General features: G+C 36.8%; 1 protein-coding gene across 1 annotated transcript; it reads left to right on the plus strand.

Moving 5' to 3' along the window:
- The first annotated feature begins 1345 nt into the window (after window positions 1–1345).
- On the plus strand, window positions 1346–4876 carry LOC11407110 (phenylacetaldehyde reductase). Its single transcript, XM_003615768.4, has 5 exons — window positions 1346–1716; window positions 2052–2237; window positions 3249–3411; window positions 3699–3885; window positions 4525–4876. Exons 1-5 carry the CDS (start codon window positions 1435–1437, stop codon window positions 4667–4669), a joined length of 963 nt encoding a protein of 320 aa, XP_003615816.1. The 5' UTR covers window positions 1346–1434; the 3' UTR covers window positions 4670–4876.
- Window positions 4877–12265: the final 7389 nt, after the last annotated feature.

A 12265-nucleotide genomic window follows, 5' to 3' on the forward strand; every position in this document is an offset into this window, starting at 1 on the left:
TAAGCACAATTACAACACGACCGTTGTTTAAACCGACAACAAGAGAATTATTACTATGTGAAATTTTTTCCAACACATAGACTTCTCTCACTCTCACCCTAATGACCTAGTACAACCACGCTCTCACAAAGCAATTATTTAAACTAACTTAGATATAAGTTTAAAGTGCTAATGTGTGTATCTAAAAAACAAAGAACCTACGTCCAATATATAACATTGGTCTTCCCTTTGTTTTACCACACTAAGTGATGTGGGACTTCTCCAATATCTAATGTTTTTAACCTCCTTCTTTATTCAAGAAACTTGACAATCAAACCCAACGCTAGTGTGGATGGGACTCCGAGCTTATGCATGTGTGTAGTTAACCACGAGAACGTCGAGCCCACCTGAATTGGACACAGTTGCGATGGATGCGACTGTCGTCGTCTTATAGAGAGCGGGTGGACTTCCAGTTTGAAGCTGACTCAAACTTGAAGGGATGTACGGAGTAATTCTACTACCATTGTTGTTGTTATTGGTGGGAGGGATTGTCCAATGGAAATATTGATAAAATCGTGTTTGTGTTGGTTGGTTTGATTTTGATTTTGTAACATTTGATATGATGAAGAGGCTCAAACATATTTTGTGACTTGTGTTATGATGAAATTAGGCTAATGAGATTTTTGACGCATTAATTAGAGATCGTGTGTTGTTTATTGCAGGTTGCTTGCTAGGTGAATTTAGACATGTTTAGACGTTAAAATATGACTTTAAATAAAAAAATAGAATTTTTCAACTAAAGCTGAATTAGTTATGAATTTTTAAAGCGTCAAAAACTCAAAAAACAAAATAATGAAAACCCCAACCTAAAATTCGAATTTTGAGTTGATTGTTTGCAGAGACATCTATAGAAATACATAAAAAGGATAGGCTAAACTGTAAAATTTCGTACAATTTCAAATATGTTTCTATTTATTTTTATTTTTCAACCAAAACATGTGAAATTGCAATTTTGTTCTGACTAAGCGTATACTCACGGGTCATATTCCATTTTTTAATTTTGTAAGCATGGTTTAAACATTATAAAAACCTTCACCATCAAATTTTAGAATTTTTAAACGAGATATGCATTAACTATGAATTGTTTAAAAAATTCATAATTATTAAATATATAAATTCATAATAAATCCATCTCTACTTGCAAAGATCAACTTTTTTTATGTAAAGTCATGTTTTACCATCTAGATATGCCCGAATAAAATAATGAAAAAATTCAATTACTAGAAAAATTAAGATTATTTTTTTATTTTTATATACTTTGTATCCTTGTTGAGACATAAAGTTGACCTGCGTGGACCCATCCATATTCTAAGGTTGACACATGTGATTAGATTTGTCAAACACAACAACAGTGTTCCACTTCCACTTCAACTCAAACTTCTCTCCGACAACAACATGTCCAAAGTAGTCTGCGTCACCGGCGGCAGCGGATGCATCGGTTCATGGCTCGTTCATCTCCTTCTCCACCGTGGCTACATCGTTCACGCCACCGTCCAAAATCTCAACGATGAGAACGAGACGAAGCATCTACAAGCTCTTGAAGGAGCTCAAACTAATCTCCGTCTCTTCCAAATTGACCTCCTCAACTACGACACTGTCCTCGCCGCTGTTCACGGTTGCGATGGAGTTTTCCACCTCGCTTCGCCTTGCATTGTAGATAAAGTTCTTGACCCTCAGGTTTGTTTTTCTCTTTGAAAAATTGAACTATTACTTGAAGCTTATTTTGATTTTGAGCTACAAAGCTATGAAGCAACAACACTTTTGATCGAAGGTGTGTCTTGTGTCCGACATATGTCAGCGTCAGATGTAATTACATTGAATTATATCGTTATCGGTGTCTATATATGTGTTGGTGTCCGTACTGTGTCTGAGTTTCATATCTATACCCCAGACACATACGGACACTTACACTTTGACACCGATCACAATTAGAATATAATAACATAATTGAGAATGTCATTACATGTGTTAGTGCTACAGAGGTTTTGAAGCTATTGGGTTTGGTTTTGTAGAAGGAGCTTTTGGATCCTGCAATTAAAGGGACTTTGAATGTGCTTACTGCGGCGAAGGAAGTAGGGGTGAAGCGAGTGGTTGTTACTTCTTCTATCTCTGCTATTATACCTAGTCCTAATTGGCCTTCTGATGTTGTAAAGAGAGAGGATTGTTGGACTGATGTTGAGTATTGCAAGCAAAAAGAGGTTTGTTCACCATTTTTGTTCGCTTTGTTCTTTGTTGTGTTTTTAGGATATGTATGTGGAAATGAGGGAGCGGTCGTGTCAAAGAAATTGATGATTTTGTTCTAAAGGCGTTTGTTTCTAAAGCTGGTGACATAATTAGACGTTTATACAATTAAAAATTAAAACTTCAGTTACGATAGTGGATTCTCTGCTGTTGGAATATTTCTGCATTCGCGTAGATTGGTGATCGTTGGATTCAGATCAAACAATTCACATATATGCAGATTCTGATTTTTTTGAAAATCTAAAATACCAAGTTAGAAATTTAGACCGTCTGATCTTGGTCCAATTTGTCACCGATGTGTTGGCTGTGTGAATTCAAGGAATCCCGATGGTAGGGAATCTTGATCCTTTTAATGGAGTATTTCTATTTCTTTTGAGAAATAGAGATACTAATTGTTAGGAAATCAATTAGAATTTTCAAACAATATTAAAAATATTAATGCAAGTGGTGAAAATTTGAAGAGGTGGAGAGATATATCTAGAATCTTGAATAACTCTCACGAAGTGAAGCTTCTTGTAAGGTGAGATAATTAACATGCACTATGTCATATTCATGAATGGAAACTACTCTCCCCTCCAATAAATAGGCGGTCTTGTTATGTGCTGACGCATTTCAATCCATAAACAATAGTAAAGTTTGTGAGATCACTTATAGTAGTGAGAGTTTCTTGTGAGTGAATGAGTGCTATCATTTCCTGTAACTCATGAGTGAGGGTACATAAGTTTGTAGAGTGATACACAATATGGTTTACAATATTATTGTTGTAATCTTATTGGAGACAGTGAAACAATTGTCGACACATTTCTATGAACTAGGTAAAAGGTGCTGAACACATTATTTCTCATATCTTCTTATTGTCTCATTTGTGGTGTATGTGTTTCTCCTTAGATTGTAGGTGGGTGTGGATTCTCCCCAAAACTGTGTATGTGTAACACTGACTCTGGCCTTGTTGAAATGGTATGGAACAGTTGTGGTATCCAATGTCCAAGACATTGGCTGAGAAAGCTGCTTGGGATTTTTCCAAAGAAAATGGTTTGGATGTTGTTGTGGTGAATCCTGGTACTGTGATGGGCCCTGTTATTCCGCCAAGGATTAATGCAAGCATGCTCATGCTTGTGCGACTTCTTCAAGGTACTCTATTTGGATAACCTTCTCTTGAAACTAAAAAGTTGCATTAAAATAATCTTGCAACAAGTATGAATTATTTGAAGCAACAATATCTATTATATAAGCTGCGAATACTTTCTTCATATCAGTTTTTTTTTAGTCTCTCGTTTAACCTTCTTCATGTATTTATGAACTTCTAAAGATTTTCTTGTGATTAAAGAATCTTGAAGTTATTTAAATCAAGCAACTTGCATATGGGATTTTTTTAGGCGATGACTAAGAATTGTAATTTTGTCTCTCTTCTGCTGAAGGCTGCACTGAAACATATGAAGACTTTTTTATGGGATTAGTCCACTTCAAAGATGTAGCATTGGCACATATTTTGGTGTATGAGAACAAGGAAGCAACTGGCAGACATGTGTGTGTTGAGGCTATCACTCACTACGGTGACTTTGCGGCAAAGGTTGCTGAACTTTATCCAGAATATAACGTGCCTAAGTAAGTAAGCTGCATACTTGCAATTAATGAGTGATATAGTAATGATACTTGGTTCTTGAATAAATTGTTGAAAAAGCTTCTTTATTCATTTAAATAGTAATATACTCGGTTTATGTGTTGAGCAACGGTTTTCATTCATGGACCAACTAATCATTCTTTTATGACATAACTTATCAGGTCGTTGTTGGAGTTAACAATCATTTCTGTCTTTAAATGTGTGAGGTTTTGTCACAATATATGAATGTATCAAAATTACACAAACACACATAAGTGCGTCTTTAATTAGTGTCTTTGGTCTTCAATCGTGTATTTCACTAGTTAATTTGGTTCTTGAATGTGTCTTCCGTTAGTCAATTCGGTCCATAAAATTACTAATAAAAGACACGTTTAGGGATGCTTTTCTAATTTTGATAAATTTAGGAACTATAGTGACGCCTCACAAAGCAATGGAATTGGTGCATGTTGTTCGTCTTTTGTTTTCTTCTCAAACATGCAAAAAGATTAAGTTATTTGCAAGTTAGAGTAAGATTTGAAGCTGAACATTTCTTTTAGACTAGCGTGTGTATAATCTTGATCAAAATATAAGGTTGATGTAACCAAAATTTTGCTCATATTGTGTGTCATTTTCCTTTTTTAAAGGATACAACGAGATACACAACCTGGACTGTTGAGAGCAAAGGATGGATCAAAGAAGCTCATGGATTTGGGTTTGGAATTCATTCCGATGGAGCAGATTATAAGGGATGCTGTAGAAAGCTTGAAGAGCAAAGGACTCATTTCATGAATGTTATTACTGTTATCTGGAACCCAAGTTACTAGAGTAGACTATATATTGATGATGGGTGTATGAGTACTTACTACTTGTGCTATGAGTTGAGTTTGTATAATCTGTTTTCTCAATGCTTATATGCAAAGTATCTCCAACTTGAATACTTATTATAGTTATTCTGAGTTTCATAAATAAAATGTGAATTAAATAGTGAGACATTAAGGACTTGCAAATTGCAATTATCATCATGTGCATTTTCAACATTTATCTAAAGTTTAATTAGAAAGATGAGTGCATAAGGTTCTCATAGTTTAGAAGATGAGTATATTAGAAGATCAATACTTAGTCATAAGAGTGATGCAAAACATAGTGAATGGAAACATCTTCTAACCACCACTGATTCAATTCCCTCCCAAACAATCTCAAACTCACTTTCTTTGCACTATTTGGCGCCTTCACACACCCATCATAGCAAATGGAGAGGATCTCAACTCCCCACAATCACACTCACAAGAAGCGAAAAGGAAAATGACTAAAAGATAACTCGCAAAATTAATATGGTTAACACTCTATCTACATTCACAATCTCATAACAAAACTTTTCAACATAATATTTTGATATTTGTTTCTTAATCAGTACCATAAATGCATAGACAATGGATAATAGAGGCCAACCTATTACACGCTATGGCACATAGAAGGAGACATTGGTGATAGTCATCATGAGTGGACTATATATATATTTCTCATTTTATGTTAGTGTATTAACTAAATTTATAAATATTAAACTTAAAAACTATTAAATGTTGAGTGATAATTTATGGACTAAATTGAATCGAGACTAATCAAATGATTGAGTTTAAATGAGTTCTACCAAAAGATAAATCGTTTGGAAAAAAAAAATCAAATTCGATTTTTGGTATAACAAATTTTAATTAAACTTTATTTGTCTTTTGACAAAATTGTGGATTACTAAGCTCAAAATTTGAATGGAGAGCGATAGTTTAAAACTAAATTGATTAAAAAAAAAAATTGAATGACAAATATATATTATATTATAGTAGTGAGAAATCTCCTATCAGAGTACAAATATATATAAAAATTTGAGTAAAAAAATATCCAGGTTGTTATAAAACTATTAGAATAAGAAAAACAAGAACAAGATTAGAAGAACAAGAACAAGATTAAAGAGAAGAAGAGAGAATAGAGAGAGAAGAAAGATGATTATATTATTCTTTTGTGATGTATAATTAAGTTATATGAGCTCTATTTATAGAGAAATACAATGACTTGGGGAGCAAGCACAATATGGTCCAATAAGCTAACAATATTGTTATACCCTGATTTTGGACCTAAAAATACTCGTTCAAATTTCTTTTCTAACACTGATACTTGTCAGTTCGCTGTTATTTTTCTCTGAATCTTTACTCTCTTTTTAAAACATATTTTACTGCCTCTGTCTGTCTTTTCTTGCATTAGAAGTCATTTAAGAACTCTCTGAAACATCGCATTACTTTTCTTGCATTTTATTTCAAAAATCATACAAAAGGGTATTTTGGTCATTTCCTGCAGTGGAACCCATTTTAGTCCCTGTGTTTGCCTCTGAGTCTTTTCAATTTGTCTGTACAAATCATTGTGGAGTCTCTGTTTAAAAGTCATTTCAAAAATTGCATCTGAGTCAGTTTAGTCCCTAGGGGCATTTTGGTCTTTTCCTGTCAAAATTTCGGCAGAGAGGTATTTTAAAATACCTCATTTTTGTAGCTGGTTCATTTTAGTCCTTTTGTTAATTTTATTTTTGGTTTCACTTTACGTTTTGTCCAAATTACCAATTTTAGTCCAATTTTATTTTTATTGCATTTTAGTCCCTGAAACAGTTTCTAAAATTGCATTTTAGTCCAATACTTTTTAAAATTGCATTTTTAAGTCCTTTTTCATAATTGCAGATTAGTCCTTTTATTTTTCCTTTTTTGCAGCAAGGTCCTTAAGTCCAAAAACAAGTGTCCCTCTCCCATTGGGTCTCAGGCACACTTGGCAGCCTATAAAAGGCGCATTTACTGTACAAGTCAAAAAAAGATCCATTCATTCCACGCCACATCACCAAAACAGAATCAGTTTTTCTCTCTCTTGTGAGTTAGATCAAAACAGAAAAAATTCACAAGAACACGAAGAACAATCCGAAACCCTAATTCTCCAGAATCACCAAATCAACACAAATTCAACAAGTTTTCTGCGATTCTCAGAGATTCATGGTGAATCTTCATCATTGAATCGGATTCCTTTGCAATTCAAAGTGCGAATTCGTCACTAGAAGTGACAAACTCCAGCACTGATAACGAAGGAACCAGTGAAGAGAAGAGAGAAAGAAGATGAAGATCTAAGCCGGCAAAGAAGAAAAAGGGAATCAAACCAGCAAACAACATCGATTTATTTTCGATTTCAAGCAAAAATCAACAAACAAGATCAAATCGAAGATTTCCGAAGAATCTTTGATTCGAAATTTTCCAGAAAAATCGCAGGTAAACTCAAACCTCATCTTTTCTTTCTCAAGAACAATAATAAGAACGAATCAATGTAGATCTTCAAAGTTTCAAAGAGTTTCTTTCAAAAAACTGAAAACCTAAAAAAAATTTCAAAACCGTAACAAAAAATGTAGATCTACAAAGATTCAAGCCTTGCATGTGATTTCTAGCTTTAGATTCATGTTTAGAATGAAAAGACGAGTGGTTTAGGGTTAGTTTGGGTTAGATCTGGAAAATTAGGTCAACCGGAACCTGGAGTTTCTCGCCGGAGAAGATGAAGATTCCGGCGAACCTTGAAGGTTCCGGCCGATCTTCATCTTTCTCAGCCGTTTCTTTCAGAAACCGGCGAAGGTGAGAAGAGAGAGGGAGGAGAGAGGCGAGAGCGTCTCTCACTAGTTTAGGGTTAGAGAGAGAGAGAGCATAGAAGAATGAAAAAACCGGCGTGAGCTCGCTTTTATTGACCCCTAGACCGGACCGGTTCAAGACCGGTCCAATCCCTTGCAATCCTGAGCGTTGGATCTAGGGTTTCCCTCCCTGGATCAATCCAACGCTCCCTGTGCTTCCAGGCTTTTAGGTTTTGGGCTTGAGCCTTTTTCTCTGCAGTTTCCTACGTTTTTTGCTTTTTCTTGCTATTCACACCCTGTTTTCTTGCTGATTGAACCTCGGTGTGCTTAATTTTTTTCCTAAAAATTCCTAAAAAAATTGTTATATGTTTCTTAATACATTTTAACACTTTTGTGATATTTTCCAGTGGTTTAAAAAATGATAAAAATGTGTGTGTTATTTCTTCTTGATTAATTTTGTGTTTGATCTAAGTTTGTGTATTTTTGTGGTATATTTTCTCATAAAATGTTGGCATGTGATGTGGATGATTGGTGTGTAATTTCATGGTGAATATGTTGCTGATCACATGTATGTTTTGCTGATTGTGGATATGGATTTTCATTTCTTTCTTGTTTTGTAAGTAATGTGTGTTTTGATCAAGAAATAAAGTGCAAAATATCTTTGAAAATGTGTCATGATTCTTGGCTTGAATGTGTCCTATTTGTTCCCACATTATAGCTCAAAATCAAATCCCTTTAACATTGCTATAATGAGGGGATTATAGGTCATGTGCATTGTCTAAGTGTCATAACCAATTTTAGGTATATTTTGCCACTTTATTTCATTTCATTACTTTTTTTCTCTTGCTATTCTATTCAATTTTGTTTACCTTTCTACTATTTTTATGCCTTATGATACTAACCATTTCATCTCACATTTCATTCATCCCATAGTTTTAGCATCATTTTTTTTTATTCATTTCTATATCAATTGGGTTTGTAATAATTTTACATAGATTAGTTCCTTTTTAAATTCCTTGCAAGACCATAGCATGTATTTAGGACTCAATGTAAAGGACTATGGACACTATAAGTGATGTACACCGACACAAGCACTGACACGCACACACGTTGCATGTTTACCGTTTAGATGTATGTTTAGGAAACGCGATTTTTAGACAAATGTCAATTTTCAAAAAAAATAATAAACCAATTCCATCACTCAAATTTTTCCAAACAAACGTTGGAGTCAAAACTCCATTGAATTTCTTCTTTTATTTTCTTAAACAAATCCAAATGAATCCTAATTTCTACTTAGACTTTTTTTTTTAATAACAATTGAACCAACCATTCACCATTTTTCTCTCTTATGCCTTTAAGGCCTCTTTCTCTTCTTCAAAACCATTTTCCAACAAAAACTAAAATCAACCAAACACACAAAAAACATTTTTTGAGAACGAACTACGTTTGGTTTTGATCCCTTAAAAGGGTACGTAGGCAATGAGTTAAAACTCCTCCAAGCCAAGTAAAATAAAATCTCAATCATCTTCTCTCCCCCCATTCTTCACTCAAATAAAATTTCTCTTTTAAATAAGTAGGCGATAAAAATAAAGCGTAGAAATAAACTTAGGAGAACGGTTCTTATGGAATACCATAATCGTTCCGGGTGCCTAACACCTTCCCGTAGCGAAAACGACCCCCGAACTTAGAATCTAAGGGTTTTTCTCAATTTTGCCCTTCCCAAGAAAAAATAGAGAATATCAAAGATTGAAAGGTTCAAGCCTAATTAATGACTTGACACCCGAAAATCGCGATAACAGAAATGGCGACTTCACTGGGGACACTTTTAGCGGGTCACGCCTAGTTTTCCTTAGTTTATATTTACGCTTTGTTTTATTGCTTACATATGTGAATACTTGTTTATTTTCATTTGACGTGTGGGGTGAGAATATCAAAAGTCCTATACCCGGGCTGAGTGAACTTATGAATAGGTAGAGATATAATCGACAATTCGATCCGAGGGTTGCCTCGTGTATTGGGTTATGCGATCAATCTCACATAGCTGAGGCATTTTGGAAGTAATATTGTCGGCGTGTGTTGTCATGCTTAGGCACTTTGCTTTCAATTGTTCGACGATGCTATGGACCGTAGTTACCAAACCCATCCCTGGCCTTTTTAGGACGTAGTGCGGTGGCTAAACCGAGTGTTGTCTCGAGTTTTAGTCGTCACGCGATACTACACCCAAACTAGACCTTCTTGCGAATAAACATGGAACGGACGTTGTCCCGTGCTACCATGATATACGTAAGAGAGGTTGCAGTTTGGGAACTTGATTAGAACCTTGGTTACTATTATTCTAAACTTTAGTTTACCGGGCACCGTGTCCGCCCGTGGCTCCTCGGCTTTAATCTCAACCCTCCATGTTTTCTCTGTAATTGAAAAAACAATCATGCATACATGCATTCATGCATAAATTTTTCTCATGCATTCATCGAAGGATTGGACAAATTAAAAACTTTGTAAACATTACAGGTATGAAGAAGACTAAATCCTACAAGTTCAAGGAGGTTGATTTGGTTAGTTTGAGAGATTTGGCACTCAAGGTGAAGAATCAAACGGGTTTCCGACTCCGGTATGGTGGTTTGCTTACTATTCTCCGGACTAATGTTGAAGAGAAGCTCGTGCACACTCTAGTGCAATTCTATGACCCGAGCTTCCGCTGCTTCACTTTCCCGAATTTCAAGTTGGTCCCTACTCTTGAGGCTTATTCCCACTTATTGGATTCACCTATAGCCGAGAAGACGCCTTTCACCGGTCCCGGGGCTTCTCTTACTCCTCTGGTTATTGCTAAGGATCTCTATCTCAAGACTTCCGATGTCTCCAAGCATCTTACTACTAAGTCTCACATCCGAGGGTTCACTTCAAAGTATCTACTTGAGCAAGCTAATCTCGAAGCTACTTGTCAGGACGCACTCGAGGCTATTCTTGCATTGCTTGTCTATGGGCTCATTCTTTTCCCGAATCTCGACAACTTTGTGGACATGAATGCTATTGAGATCTTCCATTCTAGGAATCCGGTTCCTACCTTGCTAGCTGACACGTACCATGCTATCCATGACCGGACTCTCAAAGGTCGTGGGTATATCCTTTGCTGCGTGCCTCTCCTATATAGGTGGTTTATTTCTCACCTTCCGAGCTCCTTCCATGACAACTCGGAGGATTGGTCCTACTCACAGCGGATGATGGCTCTCTCTCCTAACGAGGTGGTCTGGATCACTCCCGCCGCTCAGGTTAAGGAAATTATCACTGGTTGTGGAGATTTTCTCAATGTACCTCTTCTTGGTACCCGTGGGGGAATCAACTACAATCCGGAGCTTGCTATGAGGCAGTTTGGGTTCCCTATGAAGACAAAGCCCATCAATCTTGCTACATCTCCGGAGTTCTTCTATTATTCGAACGCCCCCACCGGACAAAGGGAGGCTTTCACAAGGGCTTGGTCTAAGGTCCGTAGGAAGAGTGTGAAGCATTTGGGTGTGAGATCTGGTATTGCTCACGAGGCTTATACTCAGTGGATAATAAACCGAGCCGAAGAGATTGGTATGCCATACCCTGCTATGAGACATGTGGCTGCATCTGCTCCATCTATACCTTTACCTCTACCTCCCACAACTCAGGAGATGTATCAGGAGCATCTGACCATGGAAAGTCGTGAGAAACAAATGTGGAAAGCCCGATACAATGAGGCTGAGAATCTAATCATGACTTTGGATGGTAAGGATGAGCAGAAGACTCATGAGAACCTGATGTTGAAGAAGGAATTGGTTAAGGTCCGAAGGGAACTTGAAGAAAAGGATGAGCTACTTATGCGGGACTCCAAGAGAGCTAGAGGACGACGCAACTTCTATGCTAGATATTGCGGTTCGGATTCGGAGTCTGAGTCTGAGGATCATCCCACTACTTCCTATGCTTGAGAGTTTTATTTGTTTATATTTCAAAGTCTTCCCTTGGCTTAGTATTTCAAAGGGATTCATCTTGTAAACGCTTCGTTTTGCTTTGCTTGTTTAGATATTATTTACAAAACTCCTAATTTGTCTAAAAATCCTTCGATGTCCAAAAACAACTTTTGCATTTGCATTTGTACATATCATGCATCATGTGCATCATTCATCAAGCCACAAAAGGTTTACAAGTGCTCACTGCCTCCTGGTTCTTCTGCCACAGATTGAAAGGTGGCTCGTGCTCGGAAAGTTTACGAATCAGACAGAATACACCGGACTAGACTCTACAGAAAGAAGAATTCGGCAGCCATGGAAGAAGAAAATGCTCAGCTCCGTACCGAGTTAGCCACTCTAAGGGAAGAATTGGCTAAGGCTAATGATGTCATGACCGCTTTGCTAGCTGCTCAAGAACAATCAGCCACGGCTATCCCTATAGCCACAGCTATACCGGTGACTACAAGCGTGCTCCCAACTGCATCTACAGACGCTCGCTTCGCTATGCCAGCTGGGTTTCCGTATGGGCTTCCACCGTTCTTCACTCCCAGTACTGCAGCGGGCACTTCGGGCACTGCTAACAATGTTCTGATTCCTGCAACAAATGCTGTCTCCATCAATACTACTTTGCCACAAACAACGGCAGCTGTCACCGAGCCTCTTGTGCATACCATGCCTCAAAGTGTTAACATCAACACACAGCACGGAAACATCCCCGTGACCAAAACCATGGAAGAGATGATGGAGGAACTTGCTAAAGAACTCCGTCATGAAATT

The sequence above is a fragment of the Medicago truncatula genome, chromosome 5, assembly GCF_003473485.1.
Source record: "Medicago truncatula cultivar Jemalong A17 chromosome 5, MtrunA17r5.0-ANR, whole genome shotgun sequence".
NCBI lineage: Eukaryota > Viridiplantae > Streptophyta > Magnoliopsida > Fabales > Fabaceae > Medicago > Medicago truncatula.

Bases quoted from the DNA above. Each gene is read 5' to 3' on its own strand.
- LOC11407110 (XM_003615768.4), top strand. From the start codon at position 1,435: ATGTCCAAAGTAGTCTGCGTCACCGGCGGCAGCGGATGCATCGGTTCA. The intron at 2,238-3,248 runs GTTTGTTCACCA...GGTATGGAACAG, and splicing joins AGTATTGCAAGCAAAAAGAG to TTGTGGTATCCAATGTCCAA. The intron at 3,412-3,698 runs GTACTCTATTTG...CTTCTGCTGAAG, and splicing joins GCTTGTGCGACTTCTTCAAG to GCTGCACTGAAACATATGAA.